The 15,306-nt window shown below is 36.3% G+C and overlaps 1 protein-coding gene across 2 annotated transcripts; it reads right to left on the bottom strand.

Moving 5' to 3' along the window:
- Positions 1-459: 459 nt before the first annotated feature.
- Positions 460-8,895, bottom strand: LOC146922328 (uncharacterized). Of its 2 annotated transcripts, none has more exons than XM_085715312.1 (9): positions 8,691-8,895; positions 8,519-8,552; positions 8,313-8,374; positions 8,160-8,223; positions 7,591-8,010; positions 6,718-7,151; positions 6,505-6,532; positions 6,349-6,396; positions 460-612 (listed from the first exon to the last, which is right to left on the bottom strand). In XM_085715312.1, the coding sequence occupies exons 1-9, from the start codon at positions 8,704-8,706 to the stop codon at positions 552-554; spliced, it is 1,167 nt and encodes a 388-aa protein (XP_085571438.1). In that variant the 5' UTR covers positions 8,707-8,895; the 3' UTR covers positions 460-551. The 2 variants fall into 2 exon arrangements, with proteins under 2 accessions (XP_085571438.1, XP_085571437.1); XM_085715311.1 differs by lacking the exon at positions 460-612 and adding an exon at positions 5,530-6,230.
- Positions 8,896-15,306: the final 6,411 nt, after the last annotated feature.

Below are 15,306 nucleotides of genomic sequence, written 5' to 3'. Positions count from 1 at the left end.
GGTAATTTTGGAATTTTTTATAATTTGTAGGGGTGAAGGAATAGGTGTAAGGGTATAGGATAAAATTTCCCATACTTATTCTGTAGCTTTTGGGTGTATCTAATATGGACTTCTAATAATTGGTCCAAAGGTGAATCTTTATTACTTTTAGTAAAAAAAGAAAATTATAATAATTAAAAAGTAACTAAAAATACAATTTTATTAAAATTTACTAAGTAATAGTAGTACCGTTAAACTTAATAAATAACTTGTATCATTAGAATGAAAAAAAAAAATGTAATGGCAAAATATGAGAGATTACAAATAATCAAAAATATATATTTGAAAGATTGAAATTGGAACTTTTATGTTTCTTTTGTAATACTAACTCTTGATCGACTTGTTATTGCTTAAGCAGATTGAATATAAATAAATTGATACAGCAATTATCAACAAATGCTCTCTGTGTAATAATATATCTTTACCACCAGAAGCCCTAACTTTGAAATCTTGTTTCAACATCAACAAATCAAGGAATGTAACCATGTCATTTTTCATGCATCCACATATGTTTAGAAGATAACACTCCACACTATCTTCTTAAGGATTATGTTATGGATGTTGCAATAAGTTCTGCATAAGTTTCCAAAATCAATTCAAGAAAAAAGGTATCATATAAGTTACCAAAGTCAATTCAAGAAAAAAGGTATAGTATAATTTTATGAGGTAGTAAAACTTTTAGAAAGTATGAAATCAACAACATGAAGCAATAAATCAGACAATGCTAATATTTGTGTATAATATGTAAACTGATATCTTATTTATAGCATAATTTACAATCAATCAAAGTGGAAAATAGGATCTAATCAGTATTTAAATCACTATTTATTCAAAAGAAAGCACCATAATTATTGTGAACCAATACACATGCTAATCAAATAATCAATATCCAAACTGACCAACTCGCTGTACAACTTGAAAGATATTTTTAACTACAAATAAAACCTTTTTTTTAAAGGGTTAATTATGTTTATGGTCCCTACAAAATTGCGACCCTGTAAGTTTAGTCCTTACTTAATTTTAATAGCATTTTTAATCCCTACAAAAAATATCTGCACTCAATATTAGTCCTTACTCAATCCAAATTTGTTTAATTTATGCTTAAACTCTTAAGTTTTTCAACAATTTTGTTACTTATATTAGTCCCTACAGGCGTGTTAAGAACGTTATTAAAAGGTCCTCCGAAAAAAATATCGCAAATATTTGATTTCTAAGTCCATATTTTTGTTACTTATATCTTAAACTTTTGTCGTTTTAAAAAATTCATATTTAATTTATTTCATGTTAAAAAAATATAAATTTTAGTAAATGAACCTTTCATAGTGTTCTAAACTTGTATAAAAAGAATCGTTAAAAAATTTAAGAGTTTAAGGATAATTAAACAAAATTTATTTTAGCAGGGACTAAAATTATAAGTAATTTTTTTTTGTAGGGATTAAAAATGCTATTAAAATTAAGTAATGACTAAACTTACAAGGTCGCAATTTTGTAGGGACCAAAAACATAATTAACCCTTTTTTAAATAAATAAACCTTTTTATAAGCAGAAGAACTCAATGATTTGTGGAAAATATGCTTTAACTTCTACAAATGACAGTGTTGTTTAATAATTACTTAAACTTAAGACAATGCTAATTATCTATACGTACACATAACAATGTTTGTTAGGATACATGACATTTATTTTTTACTTAGAATATTTCATGTTTATTTTACTTATTTAATTTTTTTTTGTATTTCAGTTGCAATTGGAGCGTAAGGTGACCGACGTCTCGCACGGGAAGAAACTTAAGCTTTCTGCCTTGTCACTTCCGTTGTCGGTAGATGATGATCGTTTGGTTCTGGGACCCGGTAGAGACATCCGGTCTAAGGCCCCTCCTTCTGACTAGGTATGAAAGCATCTCTCACGGGCTAGTTTGTGTTTTGGCTGAGAGATGGCATGAGAAGACCAGCAGCTTCCATCTGCCTGTTGGGGAGATGACCGTCACACTAGATGATGTGGCTTGTCTTCTAGACATGCCCATCGCTGGACGGCTCATTGAGGAGGATGATTTAGATCATGACCAGGGTGTAGAGCTGATAGTGAATGAGCTATTGTTTCCGGTGGAGGAAGCAGCAGGGCAGGTGAGTAATATTTTTGGTGCTCATGTCACTTACACAGCCCTGAAAGAGCGTTATGAGCAGCTGTTGAATAGGTGTAACCAGTTGGTGGGGGAGGATTTATCAGAGGAGGAGGAGGTGGAGCAGAGTCGTGTTAGGCCCACCTGTGTTAAGGCGTTTTTGTTGCTCTTGCATGGCTACACCCTTTTTGCCGACAAGAACAGCAAAACCATTAATCCGATGTGGCTGCTTGCGATTCGAAATTTGGATGAGTTAAGCGAGTAGTCATGGGGCGGGATGGGACTTGCTTTCTTGTATGAGCAACTTTCTCTTACCTCCAGCTCACATGTTGGCGCTGTTGGTGGTTACATGAGCTTGCTTGTGCTAATATATATTTTTCTTATTTTTTTAAGTTATCGTAAATGTATAGTTTTTTGTATGATACTTTTGTGCTGATATAAATTTGTCTCTTTGTGTTTGCAGGGATGGGTTATAGCTCACTTCAGATATGTCGTTCCGAGGAAGAAATATGAAGTTTACGAACGGGAGAACCCGTATGTTGGTAGATGGAAACCTAAAAGGGGGGGGGGGGGGGGGGTTTGTTGAACACTTCAGAGGCTTGATGGATTCAATGGAGCATTTTCATGTCATCTGGAGGCCGTACGAGCACCGACGAGACATGACGCCTTTTTAGGACGTGTGCTGGTACTCCGGATGGATCATGACCGACAAACAAAAGATAGTGTGTCACTTGCCGGCGCGGGTTCTGAGGCAGTACGACTATGTTCAGACCATTCCCAGACCTCCTACGTCGATTGGGCCTCTTCATCCAGCAGAGGTGGCTACTACCTTCTTGGAGTTTGATGTTCATGTCATTAGCCAGCAGGATAGGGGTGAGCCGGTCCCGGTGGACGAGGGGTGGAAGCATTCAGATGGGTACATTAAATGGTTCTACCATGTATCCCATTCTTTTATCGTCAACCCTGCTCCCGTTCCTGTGTACGTAGCTCAAAGACCTGCCTACCAGGAGGTTATTGTTGAGCAGGAGTGGGCCATACATCCTCCTGATCCATTGCAGATCATCATCAGCATGAGAGCCAGAGTGGAGCATGCGATGGAGATTCCAAAGGTGGCTTCAAATCCACTCTTTTTCAGCATTTTGGAGGGCCTCCGGTCTGATTATACCGTGTTTCACGAGGTGCCGGTTTCACGGAGGAGGAGTAGGAGTCCGCGGGAGCAGCATCAGTAGAGTCTTATTTTATGACTTTTTTTATATTTGTAGTATTTTTATGACATTTTGTCGGATTTGGATGTAATATATTTACATTTGCGCGTTTGTGCTTATTTATGGCATTATAGTTAATTTTCGTTAATATTGCGTATCTAAATTATAAATGAATGAATGCATGATTTAATAAACTGTTGAATGAATGTTCTCTAAAGGCTTTTATATGTGTTTCGTCCTTGCAATTAGGGCTCATTTTAAAATTGGTCCCTGTAATCGCTAATCCTGGCAAACTACCCTCTCAAAGTTTAATCATTTAAAAATTGGTCCCTGAACCCAGTTAATTACTGCCACGTCACTCACCAGATGAGTTGTCACTGCTGATTGGTCAAATGGCATTATGAGTCAGCAAAATTTGATGTAAACGGACAAAAATACCCTCGAGGGTCATTTCCTTTATTGGCTTTCTTCTTCTCACGTGCTCCACTCCTCTTCTTCCTCTTCCCCCATTCTTAATCTTCTTTCTATCTTGTTCATCTTCTCATTCACAATCATAAGAAATGAAACCCAGAAATTTACCTCGTCCAAAGATACTCCAAGGTTTGTTCAAACGACACAAACTCCCCCTTTAGTTTTGCATTAGACACTAACTTCCCATAAAATCACTTAAAATAGATGGATACCTCCCTTAAGAACTTAACACCGTTTATTTTCGGTTAATACTCAAAACATCTTTCTTCATACTTGTAGCCAAGCTCCAGTCTCAGCTAGAAGATCATGGCAGCTCATGTTGCCGACATTTGGATTCTCTGACCAAGTCCCTCCACCTTCGTGTGAAGGTCTTTGGATTTCTTTGCCACTGGTACTATATCATCGGCATCGGAATAACACTCACTACAAGTAACACATAAGGACTGTTATTTTCCGTTTAGCTCTTCTTTCATTACCGCCACCGACCGAGATATTTCAGTACGATGTATCTTGTTCCCCTCTGTACCCATCGTGAGCAACAAAGTGGTTTATCTTGATTTTGTTTCTTTTCAATCTACAACTACTTCCATTTGTATTTTGTATTTATTTTTTCATTTTGGTTTTATCTTGTTGCACCGATGATGTACGGCTCTTTATTGATAGAATATCTAGAGGTAGTTTGAACTTCGAAGATGGGTCTTTTTATATATTCAAAAGTTAGATTCATTTTTTTTTTTTCCATTTGGTTTGTACTTTGAGTTGTTGGTATATTATATTATGATCATGGGACTTGATGTTGTGGCGTCTCTTGTAGTTTTCCGGTCAATGATTAAACCTAGATTGGATTGAGGCCGTGGGACATGGACGAACTTATTGTAGAAATAATAGATGAAAATCAATTTTTTTTAATTGAAATTGAAGCATTTTGATTTGGTTTAACAGAAGCTGGATGGAGACTAACGGTAGGGGTGTTGTTGCTATGTAAGAAAATAGAGGGAATGTATAATTTCCCTTAACTTCTAAGAGGTATGTCATAATTTGGGAATCTTGGCTACTAATGGATGTGGTGGCCATATTACGTTAAGAGTTTGATGTTTAGATAAGAGGGATATGATGGAATAAACTTTTATATCATACTTTAAAAATTTATTTTTATAGCTAACGAGATTTTACGATAACTGAATATGATTTTTTTAATTTTTTTGGTCTAGTAGACTAGTGGCTAGAGCTCACAAATTTAAACGTTGAGAAGTGGAGTGTCAAGGGTTCGAACTTCGCTCCCTACATAAATTATGCAATGTCTCTACAAATTGAGTTAAACTCACGAAGACAATTCTATCATATATTTAAAAGTCTAAAATATTAAATATTTTACAAAGTTATATAGCATTCTTTCATAAGAACATGTACGTAACGTTGAATTACTTTTAAATATCAAATAAATTTATGTGATTTTGTGACAATGAATATTTTAGGAACCAACGAATCATTTTAGGATCATGATTAATTTAAATTACACAGTAAAGGTGCCATGTAATAAAAAAAATGTTGAGTCAACATGCCACATCAATGTCACATCAGCGAATCTGATGAGTCACATCAAAGTGCCACGTAATTATAATTATTTCTGAAGAATCTTTATTTTACAAAGATGGAATCCATTTATTTTTTTTACATGAGGCAAAACCAAAAGTGACCTATATAATGTGGCTTCTTCGACAAGTAAAAGGAAACAATTACAAGACATTAAAGGATTATTATAATTTAGTTCAAACATTAAAGCTTATAATTAGCAAATCAGAGCTTATAGCAACACAACGCACTAAACAAAGCGTTCGCAGAAATAAGTTGCAAAGACAAGGAGCATTAAAATCATAACTAATCTAGAATAAAGTAATAAACACCAAATAGTCTTCATCGACTCGCAACACCGCCGACAATATCCTTGAATTCTAAATCATTGTTGAGGAGAATCTGCAATAGAATCCAAAGGGATAAAGCTGCCCATCACATCCCTCTAAGAGTGACGCAAAATCTTGGCTTCTTCTATAAATTCGCACATCTCAGCATATAGTTTCTTATTCTTGCAAGCCTCATCACAAATGTTGGCCCTCCAACAACGACCAATAGCCTTGTAAGCATTTTTTATCTCCTCTAGGGTAGTACATTCAATGATCGGTCCTGGGCGGTGATCGGGTCTTGGACGTTCAATTTTGTCATGTCGCCTCCCATTTTTGTTGCTAAGAAGTAGACCATCCACAATTTGACCATAGGATTTTAAATCCAACTTGTTGGATACATTGAAAGAGATTGGTGCAGCTTCCTGAGTATACTTTTGAAGCAAACTACAAAATTCTGTGTGGCTTGCAACATCCACAAGAATTTGGTGCACCTCCCTGCATAAATTATGAAAAGAACCGAAAACAAGGGTTTGAGGAGTTCCACAACAAAAAAAAAAGGTATTAATGGATAAATAGAGAGACGAACAAAGCAAGAAAGTAAGAGAGGACTTACACACTCTCCCTGGACGGCTTCTTAATCTTCTTCTTCCATTTGTACAACCTGGCAGTGAGAGAAAAAAATGTTAGAAATATATGGATGTATCTATCTAATCAAAATAACACAATACATCTATGTAATGAAATATCAGGATTTTGAAGAGGACTTTACCTTCTCTTCCTGGAAGGCTGAGCGGTAACTGAAAAAATAGAGAAAGAAAACATATATGGTCACAACTACCACCAATAATCAAAGGAAAAAATGAAAAACTAATCTTCTTAAATCCTAATCATCATCATTTTGAACACAAATTATCAGATTCAACTCGTTTTCAATACAAAAACATATATGAATGTGTGTGTGTGTGTGTGTGTAAATATATACCTGGAGAGTGAGGCGGCTCTAAGTAGTTATCATTGCTAGTCCAGCTTAATAGTGGATCACTGTCGTGATCAAAAATCCCAGCAATTATCCGATATGAGTCCATTTGATCCAACATACTAGGGTTACAATCTACACGCATTTTGACTCTCCAATAGGGGCCAATGGCATTGTAAATATTTTTAATCTCTTTTGTAGTTTTACAAGTCTTGGGCTTTTGCAAGTAGTGATTGGATCTTGGATGTTTGATTTTGTCATATCGACCCCACGTTAAGTTGCTAGAAACTAGATCTGTCATAATAGAATAGTAGGATTCTGTGTTCACTGCATTGGATACATTGAAAGAGACTGAACCCTTGTTCTCAAGTTGAAACTTGCCAAGCAAAGATTTAAAATCGTCGAGGCTTGAAACACTCACACGAGTCTTTGTCTTTGTCCTGCATAAATTTGAAAACAAATGGACGCAGTGAGGTGAGAAGAAACAGAATCATACTAGGGGTGTTCGTGGTTCATAATTCGTCTGGTTAATTTCTCAAACCATTAAGTTCGAAACAGGTTTAGAAAGAGTTTATAGTTTCAAACTGGTTTAGTACAACTGAACCGTGTTTAAAACAGTTTTTCTGTTAAAACCAGATAATGTCTTGTTAAAAATATGATGAGTTTAGATTTGCTTCCCCAACAGAGCTCGCATCTTTTCATGATTAAAAACCAAACTCATTTTCACAATTAAAAAATAATAATAAACAAGAATGGAAAAACCTTACAAAATAAGCACTTACACAAATGCCAATATTTAAAACCATGAAAATGTTTGCATCCGCATAACAAAATACATGCAATGAAATAATAATAAAGAAAGAATTTCAGGAAACTTACCTGGGAAATCCGAGCCTTCTCTTCTTGGACGGCTGAGGGGAATGAATACCAATCCGAGCCTTTAACTGAAATTTGCGCATCTCGGCCAATAGTCTCGCAGTCTTGCAATCCCCGTATTCTAGTCGTGGAGACATGATGACCTTCCAATGACGGCCAAAAACATTGCAAATAGCTTTCATATGCACAACACTGCGACATAAGATAGGTCCCTGGCAGTGATTGGGTCTTGGATGTAAAATTCTGTCACGTCGACCTGACAATGAGTTGCTCCAGAGTAGATTTTTCGCAATTTGACCGTAGTACACTTCATGCAAGGATTCGGATACTCTGAAATAGACTGGTGGATGATTGTCAGTGACATAAGATTTAAGACGAGCACAAATATCTGGGTAGTCTTCAACATCACACAGACGGTTTTCCCTACATAAATTATGAAAAAGAAGGGTTTCAGGTGGTGTTCCAAAGGCTTATTAAGTTTGAAGCAAATCAAACGTAAGAGTATCATAATAAAAAAAACTACAAAAAACAAAAAATTCGGATAAAACAGAGAGACAAACGAGACGACTTACCTGATAGGCTTCTTCTTCTTGTCAACCAATAAAGAAGGAAGATGATTCACCTTCAAGCCAAAAACTACCACCAATAATCAAAGGAAAAAAATTAAAAACGATTCTTTTTAAACCTAATCATCATCTTGCACAAAAATGATTGTAAAAATATACCTGGAGACCTATATAAACGGCGGTGAGTGTGAGAAGAGGGTTTGGTTCTTTTGCTGGACAAACTAGGCAGGCAGAGAGGGAGGGAGGGAGAACAATCAATTAACATTCAAAGAAAGAAAAAAAAAGAAAAAGAATAAGAATGTAAAGTAATATATGGATGTATCTATCTAATGAAAATAATAAAGAAATTTTGAAGAGGACTTTACGTTCTCTTTCTCTTCCTGGAAGGCTGAGCGGTAACTGAAAAAATAGACATATATGGTCACAACTACCGCCAATAATCAAAGGAAAAAATGAATAACTAATCTTCTTAAACCCTAATCATCAGATTCAACTCGTTTTCAATACAAAAACATATATGAATGTATGTAAATATACCTGGAGACGAGTCCATTTCGAGACTTCTTCGTGAAAAAGTGGAGGAGAAATTGAGGGTGGAATTTAAGGAAAAAGAAAAGGAAATCGATGAAGAATAAAGGGGAAAGGAAAAAACTAGGGTTGGGGAGAGAGATGTTGTTTGTGTTGTAGTCGTCCTAGATTGAGAGATATGAAGGGAAAAAAGAATGGGCCATGAGATTGTTTGTTGAAAGAATTTTGCTCACCAACTAGCACGTTTTGCTCGCACCCTGCAAGCGTATCAAAAATGCCCTTGCGCAAGTTAACTTGCGTAAGTGTTAATTTCTGTGCAAGTTAACTAACGTTACGTGAGTTAACATGCGCATCGTTAGTTAACTCACGTGGCGTGTTGTCTTAAGCATGCAGACCACCTCATTTCCTCATTTCTCATCTAGAATCTCAAAAATCTCTCTCAAATCACCCAACTCCAAAATTCCTTCAAGTTCAAATCAAACAACACTCCAATAACAAGTAAGTTCTCATGATCAAACACCATTAACCTTTTATGTTTGCATGGTAGATTTTTTCTCTTAAATTAGAAATTTTTTAGATTTAGAGTTTGTTTAAATTTTGGTGTTTTTGGAAGGAAATCATACAATGTTAGGATGTAAATGACTTGTGTTGCTTAAATGTTTAGATGTTTGCATGTTTATGTTGATTTTTTTAGAATTTTTTTTTAGAATTAGGGTTTGTTTAAATTTTGATTTTTTTTGCAAGATATGCTACAATGTTACATTCAAATGATTAATATTGCTTAATTATTTAGATGTTTGCATGTTTATGTTGTAGTTATCATTTTTAGGGTTTATGTATAATATGCACACCAAGTGTTTGATTAAATGTTTGAATGAGTTTTTCATTGATTATTTTTAATTTCTATGTGCGTAGATTTGAAACAATGGCCAGGTGGATCGACGTTCATGCAACATTCAACGGCGGAGAACCTCAGAGGTTGAAGGTTCGGTGCCTTGATGTAACGCTAAGAGATCTCAAGGATCAACTGAATGAATTCAACCAAGGAGTCAACCCAAGAGACACAAGGAGGGTGCAAAATGTTCGATATAAACGTCCAAAGCTCGACCAGGGAAGCGTATCATTCACTTGGGTGGAGTTAAAGAACGACGAAAACGTGACGAGTATGTTTTGGGAGCACACCAAGTTCCAGTGGATCGATATGCGGGTGATGTTGCTGAGATCAACTGAAGATATCATCAACAGCTTGATTCCGCCAGAAGATCGTCATTAGTTAGGGTAAGGTGCATTCAAACTACAACATTTGTCTCACCTCTGAAATGGGGTAATTCGAACTTGACAAACGGCGAGGACTCAAGCATTTCGCTCAGCCTTCATGTTTTTCCTTTGAAAAGATTAAATTTTTGTTTGACTGGTTTAGATGAAGGTATTAAGTGTCAAGGAATGGACCTCATTTCGGTGGCACCGAAATACATTCATCTAAATCAAGCCTAACAAAAATTTATTCTTTTCAAAGGAAAGCATAATGCTTGAGTCCTGTTGTTTGGCAAGTTTGAATTTACCCCATTTCAGAGGTAAGACAATTGTTGTAGTTGGAATGCACATTCCAACTACAACAATTGTCTTCCTCTGGATGGGGTAATTCAAACTAGTTAAATGGCAGGACACCGACATTCGACCGGGAGTGTTTTTATTCCATTCTAAATGTTAATTTCTGGTTGGCTTCGTTTAAATGATGGTATCAAAGTGTCAAGGTCTGGACCTCATTCCGTTGGCTCTTAGATACTATCATTTAAAACCAAGACCAACCAAAATTTAACATTTGGAATGGAATAAAAACACTTTTGGACGAATGTCGGAGTCCTGCTTTTTAGCTAGTTTGAATTGACCCCATTCAGAGGTAAGATAATTGTTGTAGTTGGAAGTTACATTTCCGAATGTAATGTAATGATAGTTGACGTACATGTCTTTTACGTAATGTAATGTAATTATACCACAATGTAATGTAACGTAGATGAAATTATATCTAAATAAAATTGTCTAAGAATTAATGTTGTGTACTTATCGAATTTATTTATTCAATACGCCATTTTTATTTGAATTAATGTTGTGTACTTATTATAATTTACTTATTCGATACGCAATATTTATTCGAATTCACGTTATCGCAATATTTATTTGAATTCAGGCATTCGCAATATTTATTCGAATTCACGCACTCGCAATATTTATTCGAATTTTATTCAAATTTATTTTATTGACTTTATTCTTCTAATTTATTTTTTTTACTTTATTAGAAAAAATATATTGTGTTAATTAAGTCACACTGCGTGACTTAACTAACGCACCATATAAGCTGTGCGTGACTTAAGTCACGCACGTTATAAGCTCTGCGCAAGTTAACTTGCGTAAGTTGGCCGGTTCTAAAAACTGAAGCACAAACGTTTCTTGGACGGTAGTCAATGGTCTTCAATGGTTTTTGCACGTTTTCCTTCACATTTGACCACGTTTTTTGACTCATTAATTGCTATATACCTAATACCCCCTATAAAAACCCTCACATACTTCATCTTTTCCTCACATTTTCTCATCTCACTCTCCCCCCCTCTTTCTCTTCTTCTTGTTCTTCTTCTTTGTTTCTTATTAGTTTCTAGGGTGGTTATACCGCTTTAGGTATATACCAGTGGCTTTTGGGGGAAGTAGTGGTCGGTCCGGTCGGGAAAAGGGCATCTTGATGTCGTTTTCCCCAGGACTGATCACTATTTCCCCCAGGAGCTATTTGGCATATACCGAAGAGGGTATCTAATAAGTTTTTACCTCAAGAGGGCATAAAAAAAAGAAGTAAAAATCAGTCTTATTTGCGCGACTTAACTCGCGTATTGCGTGACTTAAGTCACGCATAAATACAACGTGCGTTAGTTAAGTCACGCTGCGTGACTTAACTTGCGCAAGGGCATTTTTGGTACGCTTGCAGGGTGCAAGCAAAACCTGTTGGGTGGAGAGCAAACAAAGAAATGAAAACAATACTATTTTGTCACACCAATTGCTGATACATGTTGCCTTTCCATTCCTCTTGCATCAAGCTTCCAATATAACTTGCGAAAATTTGAGAGAAAGATGGTGATGGTGATGATGGAGTGAGTGTCTGGATTCTGGCTACTAACTTCAATATATCACGAACACAAAGGCAGTTAACTGCCGCTGGAGGTAAAAACGTCATTTACTTGTGTCAACATGAAGTATTCATTATCAAAAAAGCAATTTTATATATGACCAGAACCCACCATACAGTATAATCAATTTAGTACTATAAACAATTATTATAATTGGGTCAGGTTCTTTGCGATGTCTTTGCACACCTTTTTTATTTTAATATACATTCACTTTCGCTTAAAAAAGTAAATTTTTAATATTTCTTTTTCTATCATACCCTTTATCATAGGGAGCTCATCAAATATGAGAGTACTTTTTAATGTGAAAGATAAGAGGATTAATTATAACTTTTGGATCAACATTAACAGTTAGGATGAAATTTAAAAACATACATGCACATATCCTGCATCCTCACAATACATATATCATTTTCACCAGTAAAAGTTCAACTTTCTATTATTTTTTAATACAATCAAATTATTAATATTTATCTTATCTAATAGGTCCCATATTATTATTTACTTAACTCGCAACTACATTACTTAATTCGCATGCCATTATATCTATATATATATATATATAGTCAGGATCCGTTGACACCAGGTGTCAACGAATTCGTTGACACCAAATCTTAATCATTTATTTCTTTTAATCTAATGGTCCAAATTTATTAAGTTAAAAAACATAACGTTAGTTTGATCACACCATCTGGGTCACTGCATTTTCCCCAATCGATGGTTCTCGCTCTCTTCTGTACGGTCTAAACACTCTTGACGCACCTTGCTTTCTTTTAGTTGTGTAACCCATGAAATTGTCAAAAAAGCAATTTTCTAAGCAAGTGCTTCCTTAAAAGACCAGTCTGAGCATGGGCCGAGTTACATACCCAAGCAAAAAATGAGGCCCGTTCCATCACCGAAAACCATAAGAAAATTGCTTTTCTGACATAGAATACTTCCTATTGACACATGGAAATGACCAAATTACCCCCAGCGGCAGTTAACAACCGCTGGGAAACACGCCGGTAGTTAACTACCGCTGAGTGCCAGCGGTTGTTAACTATCGCCGAAGCTGAAGGTAGCGGTTGTTAACTGCCGCTACGTGCTTAGGGTTTTGTGTCTTTCCTAACCAATTTTAACTTTCATTTTCATCTAAATTTTTTATTAAATAACCAATTGAAAATTCTTCTAAAATTTTCATCTAATAATACCTAAACATATTCATCCGATATTTAACAGGAACATGGTAAAATTAAAACGCAAGAAATAATATAAAACGAACGTACGTATATGTCATAGAAATAGGAAAATGTATGGAACATGTCATAATAATACATCATGATCATCATAGTCAAAAAATACATAAAAAAATCCTAATACTAATCAGCCCTGCCTACCCTGCCTCCGCTGCCCCCTGCGCCGCCTGGAAATCAGATAAGTAAGGGCAGGCTCAGTAGCACTAACTATCCGCATGACCTCCTGGACAACCTCCTCTTTGGTCATCTCGCCATGCCTGGCCACAATATCTCGGGCTATGTGCACCACATCCCGGACGATCGTCAGTGTGTCAGGCATCTCCCTGGCATGCTCCTCCTCAATCAGTTGCTCCACGTTCGCCGGCCTGGGAGGGGATCCCTCATCAGGTGGGAGAATGCGAGGGTGAGAGACTCTGGCATACCAAGCCATATAGCCAGGAACATGCTGCCATGGTGTCTGACACCCATCTCCCCAATCATTGTAGAACCACGCCCGAGCGTCCATCAACACAGTGGTCAGCAACTGCGTAGTAGGCACCGGAGGGACAGCTGAAGGATGTCTGGGAACGTCCTGGGTGCACGTGAGCCATCCCGAGTAAGTGCACAAGATACTAAATGGGTGCACGTCTCTGTGATCACCATAAGTAGAAAACCTGACGTCATCCACCTCCATGCAATCCAGGCGTGAGCGGTAATGGTGCACACTCTTATGGCCTTTGCTAGTGAGCCATCTTCCAGCACATGGTGTCCACGGGTCCCACTCTGGGTTACGCTTCCTTGGGTAAGGACCTGGCAAATGCTCCAAAATCCATCCCTACAACAAAATAAATAACACACAAAAATAATTATTCGAGTTAAATATTCAATAAATCTAAAACATTATAAAATAGTCTAACATGATAATAAAATTTATAAAATAAATTCATAAAGAAATTAAGATAAATCAAGATAACAGAATCATCCAGATAATCGTAGAGGTAGGCCAAGGTCATCCCTCCCCATGACCACTTCCCAATCGCCCCCAAGTCCGCCATGCAATCAAGATATATCAAGTCGATGTGTCTGTTTGTTTTGTTAGTGAACAGCGCACAACCGACGAGATATAGAAGGAAACTCCTCACACAGCACGCCCTCCTCCTAGCTCTCTCCTGCATCTCCTCCCTTGACTGTGGATGCTCAAGTCGTCTAGCCTCAGTCAGGTGCTCCTCATAAACCCGCTTCAGTGCGGGATAATTGATATGACCAGGAGATTCATCCCTAACCTGAGCTCTGGCATCAGCATCTGACATGCCCAACAACCTGGTCATCATATCAATCGATCGGTCCCGATCCATCGACTCATCGTGCTCCAACATGCGGCCGTAAATAGGAATGTGCAGAAGATTATGCACATCGTCCAGAGTGATCGTCATCTCCTCCACAGGTAGATGAAAACTACTCGTCTCCGTGTGCCACCTCTCGCATAGAGCACATATCATGGCATGGGTCACAGTCGAATACCCAACGTGTATCAAACCATGGAGGCCAGACCCCTCCACAGGCTCCCAAAACCACCTCAAAGCCACCTCCGGCTTATCAAGCTCCTTCAACCTTTTCCCTGCGTTTGCGCACTTATAACCCGCTGCATCATGCCACATCTGAAATTCAAATTAAATAAGACATTGTCACTATTTTAAATAAATAAAACACTTACGCTACATTATTTTAAATAACTAAAACACTTACGCTACATTATTTTAAATAACTAAAACACTTACGCTACATTATTTTAAATAACTAAAACACTTACGCTACATTATTTTAAATAACTAAAACACTTACGCTACATTATTTTAAATAACTAAAACACTTACGCTACATTATTTTAAATAAATGAAACACTTACGCTACATTATTTTAAATAAATGAAACACTTACGCTACATTATTTTAAATAACTAAAACACTTACGCTACATTATTTTAAATAAATAAAACACTTACGCTACATTATTTTAAATAAATAAAACACTTAAGCTACATTATTTTAAATAAATAAAACACTTATGCTACATTATTTTAAATAACTAAAACACTTACGCTACATTATTTTAAATAACTAAAACACTTACGCTACATTATTTTAAATAACTAAAACACTTACGCTACATAATATTTTAAATAATCACTTTAAAACATTTAAAGAATTTTAAACAATTTAAACACTTACATTATTATGGTTC

Source organism: Medicago sativa, chromosome 5 (genome assembly GCF_051527215.1).
Source record: "Medicago sativa cultivar Bolivia chromosome 5, Bolivia_mono, whole genome shotgun sequence".
In the NCBI taxonomy this organism is placed as follows: domain Eukaryota; kingdom Viridiplantae; phylum Streptophyta; class Magnoliopsida; order Fabales; family Fabaceae; genus Medicago; species Medicago sativa.
The sequence above is the reverse complement of the archived record's forward strand: the minus strand, read 5'-3'. Positions and strand labels throughout refer to the sequence as shown.

Excerpts from the sequence above, each read along its gene's own strand:
- LOC146922328 (XM_085715311.1), bottom strand. Across the intron at positions 8,224-8,312 it reads CCGTTTATATAGGTCTCCAG|TTTTTGGCTTGAAGGTGAAT; the intron begins GTATATTTTTAC and ends TATTGGTGGTAG. Across the intron at positions 6,533-6,717 it reads AGAGCCGCCTCACTCTCCAG|TTACCGCTCAGCCTTCCAGG; the intron begins GTATATATTTAC and ends CTATTTTTTCAG.